The sequence below is a fragment of the Apaloderma vittatum genome, unplaced genomic scaffold (genome assembly GCF_000703405.1).
Source record: "Apaloderma vittatum isolate BGI_N311 unplaced genomic scaffold, ASM70340v1 scaffold13062, whole genome shotgun sequence".
Taxonomy (NCBI): Eukaryota; Metazoa; Chordata; class Aves; order Trogoniformes; family Trogonidae; genus Apaloderma; species Apaloderma vittatum.
In genome coordinates this window covers 704-27,330 of record NW_009701942.1, presented here as the reverse complement: position 1 = coordinate 27,330, position 26,627 = coordinate 704, and the positions used below count along the sequence as shown (strand labels likewise).

The window sequence follows — 26,627 nt, the reverse complement described above, 5'->3', positions numbered from 1 at the left end:
GCAGGTGGGAAAATACCGGTTACCAATATTTCGTTACTGTCTGTCAATTCAGGATTACTTTATTTTCTACCTTAAGACAGGAAAATAATGCTCCAGTGAAACTGCAGTAACAGGAGACTAAACAGCAATACGTTTTCTTAAAGAGCTCTATATTTTGCTGAAATACCAGTATTTTGGGAAAACAAGGTGCACTAGTCAGGTACCACGAGGACAGCATGTTTTATATAGGGGATGCAACACAACTCTGAGTAGTGGTGTCCACTAGTTGTTATTAATTCAACTTGTTTGTTTTTACTTTCACAGGAAATTTAAGAGTTCATGGAAAACTTTTAAAGGGGCATTTTCTGGGAAGGAAATCATATTTTTGTGGGTTTTTAATGAAGAAAACCATCTGAGTTGCCTAATATTTCTACGCTAGAGTAACTTCTGTTCTTGCAGCGCAGGAGGAATTCTTTCCTGCATTACAAATCTGGAAGAAGTGCTAAAAAGTGAGAGTTGGAAAATGGTTCTCTCAAGGAGGCGTGGATGCGTTGGGATGTAGCTACTGTACAAAGCTTATGCTTGGATAATTTTGGACAGCAAAAAAAAACCCCAAAACAACAAAACTCCATTTGTGACCACCTGAAGAGGCTCCCATCCTTCAAGCCTCAGCATAATGAATAGTTTCCATCACACGGCGCTGAAGTTACCACCTCCGACTACTCCGCTGCACAGAAGAGTTTGTACGAATTACAAAGAAAGCGATTCCTGCTAAAGGCATTAAAACCAAACAAAAGAGGCTCTTCCATTCCCAGACTTTACATGAGGACAAAAATAAGAGGGAAGCTGAAGCTTTTCCACGGCCTGGCGTGCTTGTGTACCATGATAAATCTTGGTTGGAATGCTGATTGAGTATCTTGCCAGGAACCAGGAAACACACACCACTGAGAAGGACCATCTGAGTAAACACCACCGAGAGGAAAACAGCTCCGTGGAGTAAACCCATGGAGTGACTCCTGAGAAAGGCATTCCTTTACTGGATATCCTCAAGCACAAAATTTACTCGTACCTTTAAACACGGTAGGATCAATATTAATTTATTTTCCTTTTTGTGCCTCAGAGAATAAAGTTCAATTAATATATGAACCCACAAGAGAAAAGGTCATGACACCACTTAATGCATAGGTCATCCTGCAGAAGTTCTCACAACCCTAATTACAATGGTAATTGAATTATGTTGTCTTAAAAGCTATAAAAATGCTAATCACCTGAGCTCAATGTACAAACACACTACCAATGCAAAGTACAATTTTGGTCTCAAGAGTTAATTTATATTATCCTACCCTGCACAGTTGGAACTAATAAGATGGGGAAACGTGGTTAAACCTGCCAAATAGTCTCTTATTAGTGTACTGCTTAGTAAGACGACTTTTGAGAATGACAAATATTTAAACATGAAATTAAGCATGTAATGACACATTCCATCCAATCAACTAGAAAGCCGCAGCTCCGCCAGCTCTACATCAGGTTGCTAACTACCTACCAGTTGTAACATTCACCTTTCTAAACAAGAAAAAACGCAAGAAAAGTAGGCTGCAGTGTTTATAAGATACACAGTGTGACGCTGAGCACTGTGAAAACCTTGGGAAAAAGTCTTTAGCTGGCCCTTGCTCTTTTGTCTGCGTTTTATGCTTTGCCATTAGGAGTTTTTTGAACCTCCAAAATAGCTAGGACTAAACTTGTGGGTTTGGTAAGGGTTTTATAGTTCACTTAAGGGCTCCTGGGGTAGTTAGCTGGCTTAGGAATTACTTCTTATCTTTGAGATATAGAATGATTTACTTAAACTGTGGTGTGACTTCAGCTCTGTACTTATCTGGTATTTGCAAACAAAGATTGTCTCTACATGTGAAATGTGAAGGAATCCATAGAAAGAACCTTCTTGCTTAAAGAAAACAATTCATAGATCGCACATACTTGATTCTCTTCAGTTACTGTACAGAGTAAGCTATTAACTTAATTGAATTAGTACAAGTAGTAGTACAATTACTGATGTAAGGAAAGTAAAATGTGTCTGCCTCAGTTTAATACGCATGTTTCAGATGTCTTCTGTAATGTTAAAGTTGAATTTTCATTGCAGTTTCTTCACTGATGATCTGGATAATTGTGTTTGTTTGGTTTTTTTAGATTGTTGAAGATCAGAACTGTATACAAATCTCATCATTCCTGACCATGATTAGTGTAACCTGGAGCATCTTCCTAGTTTGGACTAAAATAGGGCTGTTACTTGACATGGCACCTTATTCTGTTAGTGCCAAACCATGCCCTTCAGTATGTCGCTGTGATGTGGGTTTCATATATTGTAATGATCGCGATTTGACGTCTATTCCTACAGGAATCCCAGAGGATGCTACTACCCTCTTCCTTCAGAACAATCAAATAAATAATGCTGGGATTCCTTCAGAACTGAAGAACTTGCTTAGGGTGGAAAGAATATATTTATACCACAACAGCCTAGATGAATTCCCCACTAACCTCCCTAAGTACGTTAAGGAACTGCATTTGCAGGAGAATAATATAAGGACCATTACTTATGATTCACTTTCACAAATTCCTTATCTGGAAGAACTGCATTTGGATGATAATTCCGTTTCCGCTGTTAGCATCGAGGATGGAGCTTTCCGGGACAACATCTATCTCAGACTTCTTTTTCTCTCTCGAAATCACCTTAGCACCATTCCCTGGGGTCTGCCTAAAACGATAGAAGAGCTACGCTTGGATGATAATCGTATTTCCACGATTTCAGAGCTGTCCCTTCAAGACCTTACAAATCTAAAACGCCTTGTTTTAGATGGAAATCTGCTAAATAATCATGGATTAGGTGACAAAGTCTTCATGAATCTAGTCAACCTTACGGAACTGTCGCTGGTCCGCAATTCGCTCACAGCTGCACCGGTAAATTTGCCGGGTACAAACCTAAGAAAGCTTTATCTTCAAGAAAACCACATCAACCGCGTGCCACCCAATGCTTTCTCTTACTTAAGGCAGCTGTACCGACTAGATATGTCCAATAACAACATCAGCAATTTACCTCAGGGTGTCTTTGATGACCTGGACAACATAACTCAGCTTTTTCTTCGCAACAACCCTTGGCACTGCGGGTGCAAAATGAAATGGGTACGCGACTGGTTACAGTCCTTGCCTTTGAAAGTTAACGTACGGGGACTGATGTGTCAGGCACCCGAGAAAGTACGCGGAATGGCTCTCAAAGACCTTGACGCGGAGCTGTTTGATTGTAAGGACAGTGGCGTGATAAGCACCATCCAGATCACTACTGCGGTACCAAACACGTTATACCCGGCCCAGGGACGCTGGCCGGTGTCCGTGACCAAACAGCCAGACATCAAGACTCCCAACCTGAACAAAAACTACAGAACCACGACAAGCCCCGTGCGCAAAATCATTACGATATTTGTGAAGTCCGTAAGCACGGAGACTATTCACATCTCCTGGAAAGTCGCACTACCCATGACTGCTTTAAGACTGAGCTGGCTCAAGATGGGCCACAGCCCTGCCTTTGGATCTATAACTGAAACGATAGTTACGGGCGACAGAAGCGACTACCTGCTCACGGCTCTCGAACCGGAATCGCCGTACCGTGTGTGCATGGTTCCCATGGAAACCAGCAACATCTATCTCTCCGACGAAACGCCCGAATGCATCGAGACCGAGACGGCCCCTCTCAAGATGTACAACCCTACCACGACCCTCAACCGGGAGCAGGAGAAAGAGCCTTACAAAAACTCCAGCCTGCCCTTGGCCGCCATCATCGGCGGGGCGGTGGCGCTGGTGGCCATTGCGCTGCTGGCCCTGGTCTGCTGGTACGTCCACAGAAACGGGTCCCTCTTCTCCCGGAACTGCGCCTACAGCAAGGGACGCCGGAGAAAAGACGACTACGCCGAAGCGGGAACCAAGAAGGACAACTCTATCCTAGAAATCAGGGAGACTTCTTTCCAGATGATACCAATAACCAACGACCAAGTGTCCAAGGAGGAGTTTGTAATACACACCATTTTCCCACCCAACGGCATGAATCTGTACAAGAACAGCCACAGCGAAAGCAGTAGTAACAGGAGCTACAGAGACAGTGGTATTCCAGATTCAGATCATTCACACTCATGATACTGAAGGACACGAAAGACTGCCTTGGGTTTTGTTGGGTTTTTTGGTTTTGTTTTGTTTTTTAAAGAAAACGAGGAAAGACTGACTTAACAGTTGCTGTTCTACTGCAAAACACTGGATTAAAAGACTGACAAAGCAATGTACTGTACATTTGCCATATAATTTATATTTAAGAACTTTTTATTAAAAGTTTCAAATTTCAGGCTACTGCTGCGATTAATGTAGCGGGGATACCTGACCACAATTCTATATTTTAGTATTTTTTAGTAATTTGTACTGTATTTTCCTTGCTAATATTGAAGTTACAGACCATTTAACTTTTGTGTTCTACTGAGTAAGATGACTTGTTGACTGTGAAAGTGAATTTTCTTGCCGTGTCGAGCAGTCAGAACATTCATCTGAGATCCTTGTAAGTGTAAGCACAGGCCATTTTTCACTTTGGTATCAATAAAATAATGTTGAACCTGGCAAATCAGGAAGATCGAGAAGTGGTTGCAAAAACTTACAGAACTTTCAATGTGGGGTCTATTAAATCTGTAAACCGGAACAATATTCAATAAACAAAGATGCGTGTAGTAATGGGCAATATCAGCTGTCTGGATATATCCATTCAACAATGGTGAAATCCAATTGAAAAGAAAATAATCAAATCAATGATATGCATGAGACTGAAGCTTTCGATAAGTGTAAAAGAGAAAAATTGATCCCTGGGGGAAAGGACAATCAAATTCCTCAGATGGAATTTTAAAAAAATGCGCTAGGCTCTACAAGCCAACGGGGCAGATGTGGTTTAGGGATGGATTTCTGGTTGTCAAAGCCAGGAGTCTGCTTGTTACAGAGAAAACAGTGATGGATGGTCACAGGCATTTGGGAAGCAAGGGCAGGAGGGACAGGGACAACATTTAGAAACTGCTCTGAGCAGAAAAAGGGCTGAAACTGCAGTTTCAAATTTTTTTTTATAAAAAAAAAGAGCGGAACGCAACAACAGGCAATACAAGCAAGGTCTCAAAACCTTTAGTCCCAAAGGTAAGCAGGCGGTTGGGGAATACAGCTCTTGTAGAAGCATACACTCCACCAGTATACTGGTATGTGCTCGGTATACTGCCACTACAGTCAGGAATACTGCCCATTACTGTCACAGTTTTCCAGGAATTCCTTCATAAATCTGTAAGGTAACATGCTTCTTTCTGCCTTCATACTGAACGACGAGCTATTCCATGTTTAAACCCCGAGCCACTCTTTGTTGCCGTAATCATTTGTTTCTTCAACTGCAAACCAAAGTGCTTTGTGTGCCCTTTGGCCAGTCTCGCGTGTGCCTTGATCCAACGCTACATGTATCAAGCTTTTAAAAACTAAAAACAAAAAAAAAAAAAAAAAAGGAAGAAAAAATAAAATACCCATTTTTTTTCATACGTAACTTAACTATGAAAACTACTGGTCTTATTGATGAGTAAAGTTGAAAAAGTAGGTCAGAGTAATGCTGCACCTCTGCAGTGCACCGATAGGAAACCCACTCAGAACCTGCTACTTCTCAGGATGCATTTTTCTTTGTTCAACTTGACAGTATTACACTTGCCGGGTTCCTTTATTATTAATTACTTGGAAAACAAGTTCTCACAACTTTGATGTGTGAACAATAAAAGGCAGGGAAGGCACGGAGCTACCGTCCTCCGAGATGATTTCTTTTTCAACAGAAACGGCAAAGAAAATACTTAGTATTTTGGACAACGTCTCAGACAAGAAGGAACGTGTACCAAACACAATTCACGTTTAGGAGAATTTTAACAGTGCTTGGCCTGTCTGTTTCTCTAAGAGTGGGAAAGGATGGAAAATGACAATGAAAAAAACGGTGGCAAACACCCAGACTGATGGGTTTCAGCTTTCGGCCTGCAAACAACGCTCCTGCCAGGGATCCATCGAACTGCGCAGATCCACAACTTCCAGCTCTTTCCATCCTCGTTTTCCAGTCATGCCCAGGGAAGGTCCTCTCCAAACCCATCATATGCCATGATACTGTTTTTTCCTCAACCTCACCTTCAAGAAGAGCCTTGTGTAGTTCCCGAGCAGTGGAGGAGTCCCAGGTGGAGGAGCAGCACTGGGCTTCCCTACCGACCTCGCACAAATGCCATCCTCTTCATGGGGAGCATTGATTGGATCCACGATGCCAAAAATAACAGAAAGGGGCACACAGCGACTAAAGAACTGTGTGCAATGCACTAAAGACTATTATTCTCTTATTTTCCCATCAGGTACAAATCTAGGGAAGGGCTAAAAAGCCAAGCCTAAGCACACGGAGCCTCATTACCTTCTTGTGCAAAAGGCTCCCCGAGCTGTAAGTGGGAAAGGAAAACCAAAGATGGAGAAGATGGACCCTGTTTTCATCTAAGCTAGCATCCAGGGACCCCTTATAGCAGATATATTTAACAGCTGGGTCACTGGAAATAGATTACTAGTCCTTTGCCATCAGCTCCCTGGTAACAAAATTAAATAGGTTTTGCTGGATTTTCAAGCTCTTTACATGAAAACCTCTCTCCTAGTTAACTCCAAATGTGTGTTGTGAAAAGGGTAAAATAACACTCAGTGAGCACTTTCCCACGTCTCTTCTGAGGCAGCTCAGTCAGAGGTAGCCTAGAAATGGTACATACCCTCTACTGTGCATCTTGGGTGATGCCAGGTCACAGTTGCCATCTGAGGAGGAGATAATTGCACGAAAGTCTGGAGTACGAGGAGTTTTCACGTGAAGTTTACGTACTGTGCGAGGCAGCAATACGCAAAGCCAGAGTAACTTCAACAAGTTGGCCTGGCTGGTTCACGTCCACCAGAAAGAGAGTGAAAACGTGGACAAGGGATTCTGTCCTCTGCAGGGAACCAGGCCAAGTCTGCAGGGAGAGCTGGTGTCCTCCCACCGCGATTGAGGTCAACGGGAAAACTGGAACATCCAGGCACACAAGCTCTTCCTTAGGTTGTACGGCAACTTCACGCAACGCGGATCACACTAAGATTAATTTGGCAAGTGAAAGACTGATTTGAAACTAAACTGCACTTTTTTTTTTCCTTTGGATATTTATATACATTTCTCTTCCGCTCCATGTCACAGCCGTCTCTTCAAGACCCTTCTGCTTACCATAGCGCTGCAGTTACAGCACGCAGTGCTCTCGAGCACCAGGCATAAATCCGTTCTATTAGACGGTTATAGACATAGGCAAATCGGATTACTGCATTGAGCAGTTTACTCAACACATTTATCAAAATAACATTAATCCACATGAAAATGATCTCAAATGATTTTCTAATTCCATGTTATTGCAATGTACTGTTCAATACTGGGGAGCAAGGAGTGGAATTTTTTTCAGTGTTGCCTCAACTGATGTGCACAGTTCATCAGCATCCTCCGTATTCAAATACTGTGCCAAGTATCTTTTACATTCTTTACTATCATCCTTTTTCTCATTATTATTATTATTATTATTTATATTGCTGTCCTGAACTGCTCACGGTTCTGTTTTAACCTGCAAGTTGGCTTCAAGAAAACTCTGGTGCTTTGGAAACTGCATTAATTTTGTCTCATCTTGGTACCTTCCAGAACTAGATTTGCTTCATTTACAAGCTCTTATTTCCTAGCTTTGTACAACAGCCTGAAGTGCAACTACTGTTGGGGTTTGTTGGTTGGTTGGGGGTTTTTTTGGTTGGTTTTTTTTTTTCCTCCTGGCTTTAACAGTGCCAAATTCAAAGTATTATGGCCTTGGAACACAGATACCATTTCTCCTGCTGATGCACCAGCTAGCATGCAAGCTACATTGTTCCAATGCTGTACATATTGAATGTAGAGCAGCAAATGCAATAAAAGCTAGAGCAAAAGTAATAAAGCCTTATTTGCTATTAAAATAATTTACTGATGACATAATGCACTAAAGCACTTTTTATAGACTTCTGTGCTAAGAAAAAGGATGCATTTTTACATATTCACCTGCAGCTCGAGTTGGGTAAGATCTTCAGATGTGAGCCGGCGGATGCCATCTGCCTGGATTTATCCAAACTGAGCTTGTTTGGGATAGTTTTGGAGGGAACCATAACTCACGTGGACACCCACTGCTTTCAAAACACCCTCAGCCTTGCCTCCAAATCCATGCACTGCTGCAGCATCACCTTGGGACCGATCTTGTTGAATTAACTATTTCTTCACCGATATCAGAAAAACAACAGAAGCTTCAAGCCACAAGCCAACACCTAACCACCAGAGAAGTACTTACACAAAGCATAATGTTACTCCATAACTGAGGAGTTTCTTCTCCCAAGCTAGCCCAGAGTGGTTGAGCCAGAAAAGTCCACTGACTGAATTCAGACATGAAAATTTCTTACTTTTTTCTTTGCAAACGAATTTATTTTTGAGTGGCAGAGTAGGAATCCCACCCTTGTGATGGAATCCTTTCAGACACACTGAATGTCCAACCTTGACATGGTTGCTTTAAAAGTTTTTTCTTTTGGTAAATACACATATTTAATTAATTTTAATAGTTATTTCATCAGAAAATTTCCTGCTACTCTAAAAAAAAAAAAAACCACATCTAGATAAACACACCAAGTACATGAATCTCACTGAAATGGTGACACGAGCACCTAGCTCTGAAGCAAGCCTCACTTGCGTTTCACCAGCACTGCACATCCAGCAAGATAAGGAATTTTACAGTAGCCTTAAAATGATGGCTGGAGAACATTCCTGCCCTAGTGGGAAACCAAAACACGCCACCAAAATGGGCGTTAAAAGAAATAACCACCCTCTGGATTATCGGTGGTCCAAGGCAAAGGTGCACGACGCACGTTTTGGAAACATTGCGTGTGAACATCTTCAACGTCCTACACCTGAAACCTGCAGGCCAGGGCTGCAGAAGCGTGTTGCTCCACTTCAACTGCTTTCCAGAGACCCTTTGTGCCTTCTTAGGATGAAAATGTTGTGGAATCCTTAAAACAAAACCCCTCAAGACTGTTAACAACTACACAAGCTAAATCTGAAGCTGGACCTTTTAAGCTTAGGAAGAACACTCATAAAAATGTTATAAAAATAGCAGCGTCTTAATAGGGCTAATTCAATAATCTGACTGGTTAGGCTGGTTGATAGTATTCATATAGGCTGATGCTCTGTCCTGAACAGCCCTCTTAAGTAACCAAAACAAGGGAGCGGACCAAGCCAAGTGCCAGCGAGCTCCTGCCCCCTTGCTGAGCTCCTAAGGCACATCTATCTATAGATGCAGCCATGGGAGGTTTAATTGTTTGAAATCAAGGGACTGCACAATGTTCTTAATTAACTGTGGGAACATCATTTACAAAAGGATGGAGTTATGCACATATTATGCATAATTTAACTTCTTTAATGCATTCAACGTATTTTAAAAAATATTTAGATCAAAAATGCACATGTGATTTATGTAATACTGATTTCCTCCAGTGGTTTTAGACCCTGATGCCTACTATGCAGCTGGCTTTCCATATGAAAACATGTTTTCTGTGGGTGCAAGGATTAGTTTTGTTTAATTTGGGGAGGGGTTTTTTTTCCTGGGTTTTTTAAAATTAAGAGGCATAAATTATTTCACTTTGAATCTTTCTGTTTTATTGGATACCAAAGTGAACTGGCTATCAATTTTAAGTAAACCCCTATCCCACATCAACACATATTTAAGGCAGGTTCTGGTGGGGTAAACAAGCTCCCCACAAACCTTCCTTGCCCATCTCTCTTCACAGTAACACTTTCCAGGATTTTAATTTGAAGTCTTCCTTTTATCGCAAGAATTGTGCTAGGGTACTGAGGTCAGTTTTCATTCCTGTAAGATCCTATTCAAAATTTGGGATTTCTAAGTATTATATGCTTACCCCCCATTTCAGCTACATTAATCCAAAATAAAAAATAGACTGAATTTCTAATTTATTTCCTATCTTCTAGAAAGTTGGAAAACCACCACAAGAATGTGGACAACTATAGAATCTTTTTGTTTGTTTGTTTGTTTACCTGGTTTCAATAATATTCCCAAGAACAGACGGAATACTTTACTGGCCATAAGGAACACGAGCTCATTAACAGACAGAAACCCATCCACGGGGAAAGTGCTAACCCAGCAAGTAAACATAATTTTCGGGCATTAGCTGATAATGCAGAAATTCTGTGCCTAATGTCTTGCAATCAATTATTTTACTCTAAGAACTCCTTAATGGCATGTTACCTACTTTATCCACTGAAAACCCTCTCATTTCTCCCTGATACGGAAGTGACATGCAGCCTACCAAAATAAAAATTGAAGGAAAAAACCTACAGTATTCCAAGATCTTGGAAGTTGATTTGGCCAGTGGAACTCAGCACTTAACAGTCAAAAGAAGCCAAGAGTCCAGTACAGAAAAATACCAGCGGAGAATCTCAACGCAGTTTCCTTCGATAAAGGAGAAAAGGCAGTGATGGCAGCAGTGGAACTGTACGCGTAGGACACAAGCAGCTCAACTACTCAGACCTCTCAGCCCTTTAGTTACGCGTCTCTTTTGACTACAGGAAAAATTCTGTTGGAAGGGTCAAGAAGGCTGAGTACAAGCAGGACTGTAACTACCTCTCTGCTATTCTGTTTTCTTTATTTCATTTTTTTTTTAATAAAACTCATTGAGAGAATTTGTTCACTAAACATGACTCATTTGCGCATAGACACATCTTCATTGGTAATTGTACTTGTTGATAGATAGTGGAATAATGCTAAACCCTCCTTAAAGAGTTTGCAGTTAAATCCAAAATATTTACCCTCACAAAATATTTACCCTGGAAAATTCCTCTATTAGCTGAGCTTACAAGTAAGAGATGTTATGGGGGGCAGGAAGCCAAAAGAATCCTGTATTCCCAATAACGCTGCTCTCAAGGCTGCTGCTTTCCTCTGGCCCCTGTTTGAACTTTCAAAGTCCAAATAATAAGGTCCTTAAAGAGAATTTGGGGGAAGAAACGCAACATCTTAAAAAAAAAAAAACAAACCAAAAAACTTCTACTATTGAAAATTGAAAGCATGAATGATTTGACTTAATGCCCAGTTTTACCTGTAAAGTAACTTTTAAAGGTTTGGTCTATTTGCCATACCCAATGCCAGCTTTCATGAGCACATTTTAATTAAGGCCTCTCCCCACGTGTTATTTTTCAAATATCGTATTCTGCACAGAAGTAAATGCAATTGTGGGCAGCACAGTTCATCAGCATCTTCCCATTTCCCCTGTCTTATCACCTGAGTTTTTTACTATTTGTGTTGTTTTAGTCATTAAATATTAAAAGCACAAAAAGCATTTTGTCAATTTAGATTTTAGGGTATTAAGAGACGGGAGAGGGAAAGGAAGGAGAGACATTACACTGGGATGCTACTTAGGGAAAAAATTGTGCTACAATATACTGAAGGTAAATTCCTTGTGTTACTGACAGGGGGAAAAAAAAAAAAAACCAACAACACATTTTCACAAACCCAGCTACATTGACAAAAGGACCTATGGAGCTGCTCATGCAAGAAATGCAACTTGTTCCCAAAGCAACCGCATCGGGGTGGGAAGGAGGGGGAAGGGAGTCTCTTTCTTTGGTATCGATTTGAAGGTGATATTCTGAGTCCCAGGAAGGAGCACCCCACGGATACGGTAAGTATAGGCTTGATTGTCTTAATGTCCACTTTAAACTCAATACCAGTGTCACCGCACAACTACAGCGTAAGCAACTCAGCCTATAGTTCAGAGACTTAAAACCCAAAAACCCAAATCCCAAACAAATAAAAAAAAAAAACCCCAAACCAAACAACCAACCCTGCAAAATCCTCCAAAAGCAGCTATCAAAGTGATTTCAAGCCAGTGATCCGGTACAAAGTCAAAGGATGTAAGCTCCTCTAATCCCACTCTTTCAGCTCCTCCAGGCTCTGGCCACTGTTGCCAGGGTCCGGCTGACACCTCTTCCAAAGGACAGGAACCCCGTGGCCCGGCGGGGCCTCACCACACAATTCTTCAGCCATTTGTGACCTGACAGCTGTTGGCTTTGGGTTTACACACTGCAAAAACAACTCGAGAGGCAAATAGCGTGAACGGCACCCCGTTCTGGTCCGGGAGGTCTTATTACGACGAGTTTAGTTCTGGGCAAGCTGCCGCAATCAGCACATTTTTGACAGGTAGTTTATGTTTCCTCCACAGAATACCTAATGCTATTGAAAGTCCTCACTGATACATTAAATGCTGCTAGTTTACTCAAAAAAAAAAAAAAGTTAAAAAAATTACCTATTGTTCTCCCCCTGCTAAAAAAGACTAATTCGATCCTTCAGTATCATCCTTCCAAATCAATTAAAAAGCATTCAGCAGGCTGAAAAGATACTAGTGAGCTATTAACAAAAGCCTGGTTTGGATTATGCAAAACTTGTGCAGCAATTGGCTGATGCAAAGATTCCAGCGGCAAAATGAAGTTTCAAGAGAAGAAAAATGAGTTTCTCTCTTGAAAGTATTTCTTATTGTTTGCTCATGAGTTCTACCAAGCTACTATGTCAAATCTCCCACACCACCGACCTCTTTCTACGGTTTGCAAGCCAATCTGTGAATAAAATGCATAATGTCTCAGAGTCATCCGCAGAAATCCCTACAGTGCTGCCACAGAGATTGGTGCTTAAAGACAATAAACGGGTAAATGTCTTCAAACAAAAGCAGCTCACGTCTGGGTGTGCTCAGGTCCTTCACCATCAACTGATGAACCCATCTAGGACATGCTCAAGTCTTCCCTGGACTGAAGCAGCATTTCTCAAGACGGGGAAATAACCATGCCGGGCGTTAACGGAGGTTGGAGACCTGCCAAGGCATCTCTTCACATGTCTCACTACCTGCTAAAATGTGAAGGGGGAAGAGATTATGGGCTCTTTTCATCCTGCCCAGAAAAAGTTCAAGCAGGTGCTGTTACCTGTGCTAGAGCGGGTCAATGGACAGCCACGCTTCACTCATTTTTTGCAAAGGAAGCAGTAAGAGGGACTTTCATCTGACAAACAAGCCAGGGACCACATTTTCTACCGCTTTTGCATTTGTAGGAAGCTGCCTCTGACGTCTCACCCTGGGGCTTGATCAGACAAGGAAGAGAAAGTCGAGAATTTTGAAGACACTGGCAAGCATCTGGTCTTTCAAAACGTCATGGCGAATCTTCCCATCATGCAGCCTGCTCAGTAATAAGACAGGAGAACTGTGCGAGTGCAAATTAGTGTCACTTACGTCCTGAAAACAAGTAAGAAAGAGGATATAGAGTAAGTGTGCCCAAAAGCAACATCAAATTTATTTTCCACGATCAGATGGAGGATTACTGAAGTTTGCTTCACCTCACACAAAACAAACACGAAGGTATCTCCATGACATTTACCATTTCACTGAGCAGGTTAATGCTGTATTAAAAGGATCATAGGCTTGAGGGCAGCAAGAACAGGAGGGCAAGGAGAGGTCCTCAGCAACTCCAATGATTTTCAGACACTGCCAAAAGAGAAAACTCACGTCCTAGAAGACTTACTCGTTTTTTTTCTTTTTTTTTTTTGTTTCCCCTTTTGGGTCTGCTAACACAAAAACTAAGAGGAGCGCCAAGACTGTTTTAGGGCATCACTCATCCCAGTGACCTAATATGAGTAAAAGGTATAGACGCACGGCACATCTCCCGTTCGGGTGCAGGACAGACACCTAAAAAGCAATCCCGGGGCACCTCGCACCAACCTGAAGCATCTCTCTCTTTTGAAAGAGGACGGAAGCAGCGAGCCTGCAAGACAAGCAACCTCAGCACAGGACTTGGAGAGCACAAGAAGAACTGCCCTCGCTCCTCTGAGCCGAAGCACAACAGTGCCCCAGTGCCCACCTGATACACGGCCACTACAAAGTTGTCCGAGACCTTTAAACTCTTACTCTCCTGGGGACTAACCCCGATGTGACTATTTTGCTACCAGTAAAAAGAATCACTCACTAATTTATACCTGTGATACGTGATTATGTGCTGACGATGCAGGTTTCTTGAATAACACAAAGTGCTGGGGGCAGTTGTTGATAAATCAACAGTTTTGCAGGAGGAATTGTTGTACCCGGCTAGAAAAAAAAAACTCAGCATGCCCTATATGGTAAAAGGTAATCAGGATAATTACAGGTGTTACGTATGAGTGTAAAACTAGCAGGAAATTCAAAGAAAAAATAAAAAGAAGAAACCTATTCCTGCCCACTGTAGCGACCAATGTCAATACTACAACTTTATTTTAAAAACCTGGAAGTATTCTGTGTCCAGAAAAATATATTTTAAAAATACACTTTATAAGGCCTTTTTGTAATATTCTGTTTTCACTGATGATTTTTTAAAGTTCTCGTAGTCAGCATGAAAGACACTTCACAATTTGACAGTAGTTCTTAGTTCAGCTGCAGCAGCATTAGAAGGAATCAGCTCAATATGCCAGAGGAATGTAAAACATACTAACCAGATATGAAAATAGCTATAAAATAACAAAATCCATGCAAGAACGTATCAGATCATCTGTTTTGACACTGCAAAATTTGTGCTATTTACACTTCTATTCAAAAATGCTTCTCAGATGACACTCACCCTGAACTCTGACAAGCATGCACGATGCACAGCCACAGTGTAAATGAGAAAATTAGGGCTTCATATCCATCTATTCTCCATTTTCTTCAGAAGTATAATGTATAATGATATTTTATTTATCCCTTTAAATTAAATTTCATTGTCCTTTAAAATGTAGATACAAACATATGGTCAAATATTTTTCTGTATACAGCATCATCATTCTTACGGTAAAATTAATAGCTCTTCCAAGCAATTTCTGCTAAGCAGCCAAAATCCAAAAGTAAAGACTGAGCAAATTACAATGCTAATATTAATTTATTAAGCTACTTTCAAATGAGTTCAGCTTCCCCTTTTCTTTCTTTGTAGCATTAAAGGACCATTTGATAAAGCAAAATTGCAGATGTTGGACCCTTTGTTTACCAAGATAACTGCAGCTGAAAACAAAATGGAAGTGACAGCACGAGGGCTACCTCGCCTTACCAGGAGAAACACTCTGCTGGAGTGGTTGCTGCTGGAGGAAATTAAAATTTTTCTGAGTCAGGCGCTTTTGAAAACAAGCACCGCAAGGTTTGGACCTTGGGCTTGTATTTCAAATGACACAAGCTAAAAGGTTCTGTTTAATCAAAGAATTTATGATTTTTTTTTTGCTATCAGAAGATCTATTGTTTTCACACGTCTACTGCTGAAAAGAAACGAACAGATCTAGGCAATATTTTCTATTCCCCACTCCTACTCTCAGAAACGTGTGTGACATTTATAACCACAGTATAAAAGCTCATTAATACTATATGCTGACCTATATAAAAAGGGTTATTGGCTTAACACAAGAGGAGACAATCTCATGGAAAACAGGCAAGGAGAGAGAGAACGGCTCAAGATAAGCCATCTCTCCACAAACACTGGCTCAAAGGATGAGATCATTAAATGACAGTTTTAAAAGTGGCCAACGTTTTTCACCTCCTCTCAGCTCATTTGAAAAACCAGTTTAAAAGCGCAGAATACAAGCGCAGCAAAGACCCCGGCACATTTTAAAAGGTAATTCTCTCTCAAAGGGCTGACGACAGGCAGGGAGTGGGAGAAAGGTTTATTTTAGTTGAGCTAATCTGACAGACTGGCACCTACTCGGAGGTGTCGGAAGAAGTCTGGCACGTCCATGCAACCACCAAGAGCAGCACTAAATCCTTACGGAAGACAGGGTTGCCTATGCCTTACGTTCAGTTTTTAAATACTTCTCTAGAAGCTTTGTTCTTTCCTTCCCAAAGAAATCGTTTAAAGCAAGCTCCCCAATCGATGTGCTCTGAACAGAGTTACTTGAGCGCTTGACCTTGGGGTTTGCCAAGAGCCAGTAACGCTCGAGGCACTGTGCCCACGGGGAAGCACCAAACAGGGTGAGAAATAACTGGCCAGCCAGCCTAAGTGGATTCCGTATTTACACTCGATGCCACCTCCTACATCCGTTCTCTGCCTCAGATAACTGTGCTTTGTGCTTCCCTTCCGTGCACATTTGGAGAGCACCCGTGCTTCCTCTCAGGTCTCGTTTTCCCAGGCTGCTCGTAAAAAAGCTGCCCAATCCCTCCACCGCCATCCTCATTACCCTTCCTCGACCTGCGGCAGTTGAAACTCATCTTCCTAAATACAAGCAAGGCACCCTTCATTCTTTGCCGCTCCCAAATGATGAGGGTGAGCTTTTAGAAGAAATTAATATCCTCCGTGCTTAAGCACATGACATTCTCCTGAAACCAATTAATGGCAGAGGAAAGCGGTTTCTCTCGCATAATAATCCAGTCCTCCCGCACCCTGCCAACGTCTATCAGCTTTGGAGCCGGCAAATTTATGTAGCACGCTTCTAATTCTTCTGCAAAGGCTGCTAATGAAAATATTAAATAAGGCATGATTTGATCCTTGAGGAACTCCAGCAGTAACTTCGTACATTCAGCAGAACGAATAAAATAAACTCGAGGCAATACAAGGTTATCATGAATGACAACGTTAAAAAGGACTTCACTTATTAAAGGTATTTTAACGACCTTAAAATTCTTTCTTGCAGGATACAGAATTACCGTGATGCAATCAAATTATGCCAAATTATCTCAAGTATTTTGAGTATTTGTGCCAGCCACCCACCCTGAAGAAAAACAGAAACTGACTGTTCGACACATGCAGATGCTGCAAGACCAGCGACTACTTTTATTGAAACTAAACCACAGAGAAGGCTGCCACCGTCGTCATCTTCAAGTTCTCCCAAGAGGTCCCCATCATCTGTATGAAGGTGCTTTTTTAGCATCACAAAACAGCTTGCAAAGCACAGATCCCCTATGATACCGCAATTAACTCATTTCCTACATTGAAATCTCTTATATGGTGAACAGCATTTTAATTAATTCTTTCAATATATATTCCTCCAATAGGTTAAACCCTAATTAAAATTAAAAGCGCCTGATAGCATCTTCTTATCATGGTTACAGATGCATTTTTTAAAAATTCGCGATGGTGATATAGCAACCACATTAAAAGGCATACATATTTAATTTTACATTTCTTTCAGTTCAGCATAACACTAAGAAAATTAATTCAATCTGCATTTACACTCGCGGTATCTGTCTCTCGTTTATGCAATAACTATTTCTGCTTTGTTTCAAACACAAATTTTACAAAACTGTTTTGGACTTTGCCCGGGGCACGTCTCTGACCACCAGAGATTTGCTGATGCTTTATCTCATATTTCACTAGCTATCGCTTAATTAGAATCCAATTTGAAAGAAGTTGAATAAAAATGGACCGTTTAATTACCGTAAGACATGAAAGAGGCAAAACCCTCTTTGCGAGCCAAGCTGCTCCTCAGCAAGTTTTTATCGTGTTTATCACCGACATCATACATGACTTTACCTTCTATCTCTATTTCAGCTCTTCATCTCCTGACTCAGCTCCTCCATCAGCACATCTGCCACTACTCCTACATTCAGCTTCACACAACTTTCCTGGCATCGGGGATCACCACAACCCCGCTGTTGGGAGACAGGTTCAAGCAGTCCACGAACACCACCACCAGACACTTCCCAGGCCCCACCTCAGGCTTTATCTTAATTTCAAACCCAAAGGCCAGCACAGCAACCACAGGAAAAGCTCCAGTTGCGCGGAGTAAGCATAAGTTTTCACGAGAAGCACAACAGTCCTTTTCAAACCTGCCAGAAATTCTTACAGCTCTACAGCAAGAAGGTCTTCTCCAGTATAGCATTGTCCTTAATTACCAATCAGAAGAATAATTAAAAAAAGGTTTTTCTTGATTCAGTCTTAACTGCAGCCTTTCCTCTTTATAATCACTTAATTAATGAAACCAGTGAGTTTACAATGCAAGCACAGAATAACCAAGTTTATCTATTCCGTGCACAACTAAATACAGAATCATTTCAGTACTTCCCCCCCTTCTCGTTCAGGAACGTTCGTGCACAAATGCCACATAAAGTTCTGGTTTGGGGCTTGGGCATCTGAGTATAATTTTGGCTTCCTGATTAATAACTGAGCGTGCTCAAAAAACTGCAATTTACTTGAGAAGCATTCACAAATTCCAGTCGTGTCTGAAACCACTGTCTGAAAGGCTTATTCGAGAATTGTGAATTAAAGTGTTATTGCTCTATATTATGCAAACAGCTAAATTCCAGCATTGTAATGGAAGCAATGAGCTTGTTATCCTGTCAGTCCTGCAAGCAGACAGACACCTTCTTAGCGCACGATTTCCAAAAGTGCCTGTGTGTTGCCTTAACTGTACTGACTTTGATAATAATGAAGGATTTACCACCGACTTAAATGCGACAAAATTCACCCAACAATGAGCACTTATTTAAAGCCAACCATTTATCTGTAACTTGGTACGCAAACAAATTGTGATACTAAATAAAAATTCCCATAAGAGCATTTATATTAACAAATGCAAGATATCCAATGAAACTGAGCAACAGAAAAATAAGATACCAGATATCAGCACCTTTGTTAAAAAGGTATCACACAACGCGCTCTCAAAACGCAACAAATAGCCTCATTTAGGTGTTGAACCTTCAGTTACACAAATTATAGGACTGAGCAGTTGTACATGAGAAATAAAAGCACGTGCAACCGTCTTAAATTCCCAACAGTCACCCTTTGCGGCAATGTTACGCATATGGTGTGTGGGGGTGGACTGAGACCAGGAAGGGATGAGCGCTACCTCGCTGCAGCTCCCGAACGCAGGCCAGTCTGGAGGGTTCAAAGGAGGATGGGCGCTTGTCATATACATCAGCACATAAATCAGCGTATCGGTGTCAGCGACTCGAGTCAGATGGATCCCATTACATCCTACAAAGTTACCTAATCTCTGCACTGCTCAAGAAGGCGTTTTCAGACAGACGCCGCCTCCCACTCGCTCCCGTTCAGGTGAGCAGACGGCGGGGGACGTGTGGATGGGCTGTGGCCCCGGGGTGTGCCGACCGGCACGTCACACTGCCGGCGTGCTGAGGCATGAGATATCCGCACCTCTCGCAGAGCAGATCGCACCGAACAGCGAGTCTGAGACCGGCTCTGTTGGAGATGCAGCCCTAAAAAGACAGTGCAGATGTGCCTTCTGGAGCAGGCAACGGGACTACGGGTGTAGCACAGCACTAGGGATGAAGGCGCAGTCCTAACTGCTCTGCTAGTGCCACATGGAGGCTCTTGGCCAGTTGGAGAGCAAGGCACAAACATATGTAAGAGTAGTTTTGGAAGGAAATGTGATTCTGACAGCAGGAACACAAGCCCCCAGTCATTCCCCCCCATTTCATCCCAGAGCAGTTCACATTATGCTTCCTTACATTCATTCCTCTTCTTCTCCTCATTCAAAGTGATCACAGCTACAAAGAAGCACTCCATTTTTTAATGCATTTCTTCTTGAATTCTCCCCCTTGCACTACCCTATGCTCTTTGTAACTTGTGTCAGAAAGCAGCTTCTAGCATCCATGCGCCTTCGTTCAGAACAAACGTATCTGTCATGTCGAATCAAAATAGGAAGGAGCTACGCTCTGGTGTCCTGGGATTCTAAAACATTGGCAGTATTTGCACACTACAGCTGAAAACAATACACTGATGAAGCATCAAGTGTGTTTTCTACCAGCATTCACGGGAGCAGAAATAAGGGTTGGACACACGGGAAGGAACTGGTAAGGACCTTGATAAGCCACTTGTGCTTCCTCTCATTTTTCACAGCTATAAATTTTCATCTATATAGCTCGTTTTTGGGAGTTCGTTTTAAAAGCAGCTAGCAGGGTTTGCAGGCTTCTGCATGTTATGCATGAACAAAGCAGCCACCACCATCATTATGGCCAGGGCAACATCAGAGGCACCATCAGAAAGCGTGCTGGAGAGGGAAAAAAAAAAAAAAGGGGGAGGGTATTTGCATCTATTTGGTTTTCTGAAATAACAAACACATGCGGAGCTCTGGCCTGCAATCTAAATAACACCAGGGAATGTCTCCTCTTAAAATGCATTGATACTGCTCAAGTGAAAAGTTTTCTGCTGATGGGGTTTATGTGCATCTCAGCTGAGCCGGGCGAGCTCAAAGCAATCCAGCAATTCCACCATTTACTGTGTTACAGGAAAACATGGCTTTCTGGTTGTTCCTAATTATATTCTCCAACTGCACAACAGACTTGCCTATTCCCAGTGCCCTATAATTGACAATGCTGTTACAATATTTAGAAATGTATTTCCAAACCTTAAAAAAAATAAAAAATACTGAAAGGGAACAACAAGCACTGAGCAGGAGGATACTGTCCATGCTCCCACAGACACTTGAGCAGAATGTACTTACATGCCAGCATAAATCAAACAGGCACAATCCAATTTAAATATGAGTCCTGCAAGGCTTTTTCATTACTGCATTGTTTATGTTTTTGTCATCTTTCAACTAATTTTATTACATAATACTGAGAGATTTACTATATTACGTTATAGCTCAGCTAGTCGTAACAGAATTTTAAAAGTTAATTTTGTTTCTCTGTTTCAGAAGCTTGAGAGTATATTCTATCTTGCTGGTTTTCCACCAGTGCACTTCCCCAAAATTCCTCTTTTCTCTCTTCCCATTTCACACTAAATAGCATATGTCCTAGGTACCACCGCTATTTTAAAAAGCACACCTAAGAATATGTCCATTCTTGTGCACGCTGACTCCCAGAAAACCAGAGTTTTAAACCTTTTGGTGTCTTCTCTTGTGCTCCAACCTATTTTTGCAGTTCAGCACTGACCTCACGGGGGGGAAAAAAAAAGCACCACTGCCTTCACATTTCCTTTACTCAAAACACTTGAATTGGCAGGATACAGTTATGGCCCATTTCTGAAGATGGGGCGGTAATTCTGGTGAGCTATTACGTGCCTCTTGTCTTCTTTTATTGTCTTCCTTAAGGAGCTGCTGCCCAACGCTGTCAGAGGGAGGATGATGCTCTGCCTCGAGCCCGCTGTGCTTGGGAATGAATCACCAACACGCCCCAGCACAGAGGGAGGAGCACGACAAGGAAGAAACCCGGACATGACATACATTTATCATCACTGCACCACTCAGCCGGGGGTTTTCTTCATTTCATTCGCGAGTCCTGTTCATGTTTCTTCATCCCTCAGCAACAATATACAAGAGGGCCCCGCTAGGGTCCAGAAAATTGTCCAGAGCAAACCAAAGGCTTTGGCGTCTGTAGCACCAAACTAAGAGTCTCGCTTAGAAATTCAAGTCTAGTGTCCCACATATTAACATAAAAAGAGGTTTTGGCCTAGGAGACTGCATAACGTGCATTACATGCAGAAGAACAGAATAAAACAGAACGACAGCCACCACCGTACAACATGTTGCACATTGGAAAAAAAAAAACCAAAAAACAACTAGAAGCCAAGTTGCCAATAAAAACACCTTCTGCAAGGCACAGCAGATGATAGACCTTTTATTAAGGATTTTGTAGCCTTTTTATTTGCAACTCGTTTGAAAAGGACCACTCGGGGCACTGTTGGTTCCAGACTAATTACTTGCAGACCGTGTCAGATTTTCCCACATACAGAAAGAAGGGGCACGCTGAGCTTGGTCACTTCAAGGCGTTTCCACCAGCTGCTTCACAACCACTTAAGAGAAACGCATCTGGATGCAATCAGGACTTTACTGTAAAGTTTCTCTTGGTTTGTTTTTGCGGGGTTTTTTTAAACACTGAACCACAGAAATCCTGTTCCTCATTCAATTCCCACCGAAGCAAACAAGGTGGTTTTGACAAACTCTGATGACTTCTAGATAAGGTCCCATAAAAAAAGGCAAAAAATGAGAACTCTTTGTCTACCAGGGAAAGACGTTAATCTCTTATGTTTGAAGGCTGCGCAGGATTGCTGTACACAAGTCCAACATACAAGCGGGTGTATTTATAAAACCCAGTATTTTTTTCAGCATTGTTTTCTAGGTGGCGTATTACAGTGTTCCAGACAAAAATGGAAATTCCAAATATTTACATAGACCACATCCCCAGATTAACGGCTCGTACTGAAAAAGGCTAAGCTCTTCTCAAGGGGTAGCACCTTGTCAATTCAAAGAGATTAGCCTTTTAGTTAGGAAAAAAAAATACAAACCCACTAATTTCATTCATGGATTTTCTTCTTTTTTTTTTAAATTTCCTTACAACTAAGATATAGCAGACCCTTATCTGAATAGGGTTTACTTTTATACCTTCAATTTGTCACAAAACATAGTAAGACTTATTCACACATATTTCACATCCAGTTGATGTAGTTAAAGGTAAAACTGTTAAAATGCCCCTCGGGATGGGGGAATCCATTAAACCCTTTTCCCGAGGCGAGTTACAGCCACCACACAGAAGGTTTTCAGCATCGTCCTCTTCGGGACGTACTAATCCTAAGAGGCACTTTGAAAGAAAATCTCATTTGCCTGAAAGACCTCTACGGAAACCTCACTTTCAAATTCAGACCCAAGTTGTGCCTCCCGTGTTAAAGCTGTCTCTGCGACAGTCAGCCCCAGGAAGCTTCCGAGTCACATCTGTAACAACCATGGATGCATATTAAAAAACTTATTTCTTTGCTCAAGCATCCACAACCAACAAAATCATCACAGAGAGTGAGAAAGATCTGGGTTTACAGTGGTTGCTGTAAATGTGTCAATCTACAGACTTCACAGCTTTGCGTTCTCCCAGCAACATTTGAAGTTTTGTTGGGTTTTGTATATAGCCACAATTATAGGAAAGCAGCCACCTTAATGAAGCATATTCAAGCCCTGTTCTGCCTACTAAGAAACTTCTCTGCTACTATTTTTCCTCCTTGTCACATACTTGGTCTCAGAAGTAAACACATATTTCACCTCTTCAAGATACTTACACCAAATTATATAACAACACTATCTTCTACCTTTTGTTAGAACTGCCTTGGCAGTGTCGATTCTAACTTTCATTACATTAAAAATAGAGACCGAGTAGATTCAAAGAAATATTCTTAACAAAGAGGGTTTTCTTCAAAGTTTAAAAATCAGCAAGTGAGAGAAAGTTGTCTTCACATCCTTTCAATGAAACTAGAAGCCTGCCCACTTCCTTCATCAGCAATGGGTCAATTCCCAACATACTACCACGCTGAAATACAAACTGCCAGTATTCTTCTCTGGTGTGCCAGCAGTGACGTGGCTGTTTAGTTCTGAATATGACAACTGATGTTTTGCATATGCTGAATAATCCTATTCGGAATTGTTCACTTTCACGTGGCGTGTTCAAATCTGGCCACAGTTAGCAGTAACTGAAAGTTATCAGACTACGGGAAACGGGATGGTGGCTCCACTCCTTGGTAACAACATCTTTGTTTTAACTCTAAAAATGTGGGAGATCAGTACCTGCAAACCTCTCCTCTCTGCCTGTTCTAACTCCATGAGAACCAAGTGCTTTTTGCATACTGTCAAACCCAGCTAGAGCCTAGACACAGACGTGCAACAGCAGCAGACAGACCAGTTGGACTCGCACAGACTGCAGGGCAGGCTAGGAGGAGAGCAGGGAAGGCAACTGTGGGGTTTATTTATAAGTTCATATAAGCTGCTGTAAGATTAACCCAAAGCAAAGCTCCACCCTTCACCACCCGCAATTTTTCAACCATCTTCCGCAGCCATTTACTGGATATGGCTTAATGTGGGGAACCCAAGTCTATTGGTTATCATGTCAGATACTGGAAATACTTGTACAGAGATGAGAATGTATTAAAGGGGATTTTTTTCTGATAGGTGGTAGGAGTAATTATGTACTTACACTGTTAAGTAATTTACTGCATGTTTCCTAAAAAATGCTTCAGTAGGTTGGATTTTTATTCCAGTGAGCAAAAGATATCATCCAGGAATACAATAGTGTTGTATGTGCAAATAGCACAGGCAAATTTGTCATAAACACATGTTTTAAAATATCATTAAAGCAACAGATTTGAAGAAATGAGAAAATGCAAAATTTTTCAATAGCCAAGGAAAGCATCAGTGTGAGGAAAGCCTTAATGCATGCAGCCACAGTGGGTTTTATTTGCTTGTTTCTCTGCTGGTAGCATTGTAATAATGTCAGTGATGTTCAATATTATTCCATTTTTTTCACCAGTGTATCATATCTGAAAAAAACACAACAAACTGCAGAGGATGAATCCACATTCCACCAAAACCTAGAGGAGTTTAAGGAGGGGGAGAAGATTTAATGAAAACAGTATTTTCACTCCAAGTTGAAGTGATTTGTGCCAAGTGGCACAAGTTCGAAGCAGAGCTGCTGGTTGTAATCAACGTCCCCTGATTTCTAACTTACTCTACCAGATCACTTACCTGCCTGGTTTTGTAGCGAACATGTTACAGCACAGATTAGCTCTGCTCCACCATCAGTCACCTATCCTCTCAATTTATTCCAGCAGTCCATGTAACTAAGAAATGACCGCAGATTTCATATTTCAGGCAGGGAGCAGGAAATCAATGCACACTGCAAAGAGTGCAGAAAATCCTTTGGCCTCGCTACGTTTGACTCAAATTGAGAATCCTTGCACAGATTCCTCAAGGACTCAAGTCTTCAGTTTTCTCCAAGCATCCCTGTAACCCATCGGAGCATCACTAAAGCCACGGCAGAATAAGAAACTACTCATCTCAAATGCCCCATAAGAACCGTGTTGATGATGCCGTGCAAATACCATCCCTTTCCCACCAACACCTGCACCCAGCAGCTTTCCCTGCACTTGTCCACAGAGCACACGCATTTTGCTGGGACTCAGTCCTTTCAGCTCTTAGGGGTTATCCATAACAGACCAAATTCTGTTCGCATTTTGCTCCAGATAAGCAGCTCCAGTCACCACAAGGAATTACTGACGGCAGAAAGCAAGCAGAACTTGCCCCAGTTTCCTTAACTGGCTAGATTGAAAATCTGTCCAATTAATCCTCTTTTTAAAAAAAGAGGGGAAAAATAAGCTTACTAATGCACTAAAAATTATAGCTCTCTTGCACGTAGCACTGAAAGCCTTTCAGCCAAAGACTACAAAAAAAGATCCTTTCAAGAACAGTACCGGGGTTTCTTTATTGCCATGTACTTCTTACTGCTTTGGGGAGGCCCATTACTCACAGGAGTGGGAGGTCCACATTTTTTTGTTTTGTTTTAAGAACAATCGTGAATATTAAGATCTGTATACACCTCAAAAATAAAAAAAAAAACACCCTGCTTGGAAAATTCACATCAAAGGACAAAACTTACTATTCAGTAAGTTAACTTACTGTTAAGTATCAGTTTATCTGCTACGTTAACTTGAATATGAGCTCTGTGACACAGAAATAAAGTACTGAGATCAGTCAGTGCAGAACCACAATATCATCTCAAACGAGTCCCTTCCCTGCATGGGATGGCATCCAGTGTCCCAGCATCCTTACTGACATGTCTGAGGTACAGATGATCTTGTTTTCAGTCCACGAGCAGAAGCTATATAGCAATTATCCGCCATTCCCCGTAGCATCTACAGTATTTAAATTCCCTGAGGTCAAGGAACTGCTTTCCACTAAATTCACAAGGAGTGTTTGGTGTTTGCCTCTTGAAAAAAGGCCAACGGGTGAATTAATAGGAAAGTCTTAAACGGAGAAAGCAAGAAACCCTGTATCTTCTTGAGGAAAATCAATTTAGCCAAACAAAACCAACTAGAAGACACCGTCAAAGGAGATAATAAAAAGTGGCAGGCTTCTTCTCGACTTCAGCTGCCCCTTGGTGGCATGAAAGTGTTTTCATCTCTCCTCAAGACAGCGCCAGTTTCGCATCAATGCTTTTGAGTGCCAGCCTCATTACAGTCTACGTTGGTACCAGCTCCTATAGCCGGCACAAAATTAATATTCAAACTTGAACTGATAGATTGTCACAGTTGCTCCACTACAGTTTGCAGACAAGGAAAACAAGTGTTACAGAACAGGAAAATTACATTAACTGTGATCTCAAACTGCCGCTCTGAGCACTGCATACTAATGTATTAATATTTGTTTTTAAAACAAGGATCTGCTACGGGAACACTGGAAGAGAACATAAAAGCAGATGCCCCCCAAACCGACAGGACAGTTCAGGAAAAGGAAGGCTGCAGGTCACCGGCATCTGTAAGGTAACAAGGATGTCGGAACTGAAGCTAGTCAGGGCAAAAGCAAAGGAAAGACCTTTTGCAGGTGGCTGGAGAGAAACAAAGTTTGGGAATTGTTTCAGAGGTAAATTTGTGGGCAAGCATTTAAAATACAGATGGAAGCCAACTCCCCATTTCACAGCAGCCACCGGATACTGAAAAGAGATTTTCCTTCTTACCGTCAGCCAAAAGGTGTGTGGCCACCTGAAGTCAGGCAGAGGCTGGTACTGGAGGTGGAGACAGAGGAGAGTTAACTGACATTTTAGGGGGCCTCCCGTTC

General features: G+C 41.7%; 1 protein-coding gene across 1 annotated transcript; it reads left to right on the top strand.

Annotated features, from left to right (window-relative positions):
* Window positions 1–1,004: 1,004 nt before the first annotated feature.
* Window positions 1,005–5,051, top strand: FLRT3 (fibronectin leucine rich transmembrane protein 3). The gene is made up of 2 exons (XM_009879341.1): window positions 1,005–1,059; window positions 2,164–5,051. The coding sequence occupies exon 2, from the start codon at window positions 2,209–2,211 to the stop codon at window positions 4,156–4,158; it is 1,950 nt and encodes a 649-aa protein (XP_009877643.1). The 5' UTR covers window positions 1,005–1,059; window positions 2,164–2,208; the 3' UTR covers window positions 4,159–5,051.
* The last annotated feature ends 21,576 nt before the right edge of the window (window positions 5,052–26,627 follow it).

What these genes read in the sequence shown, in the direction of transcription:
- FLRT3 (XM_009879341.1), top strand. Translation starts at nt 2,209, where the DNA reads ATGATTAGTGTAACCTGGAGCATCTTCCTAGTTTGGACTAAAATAGGG.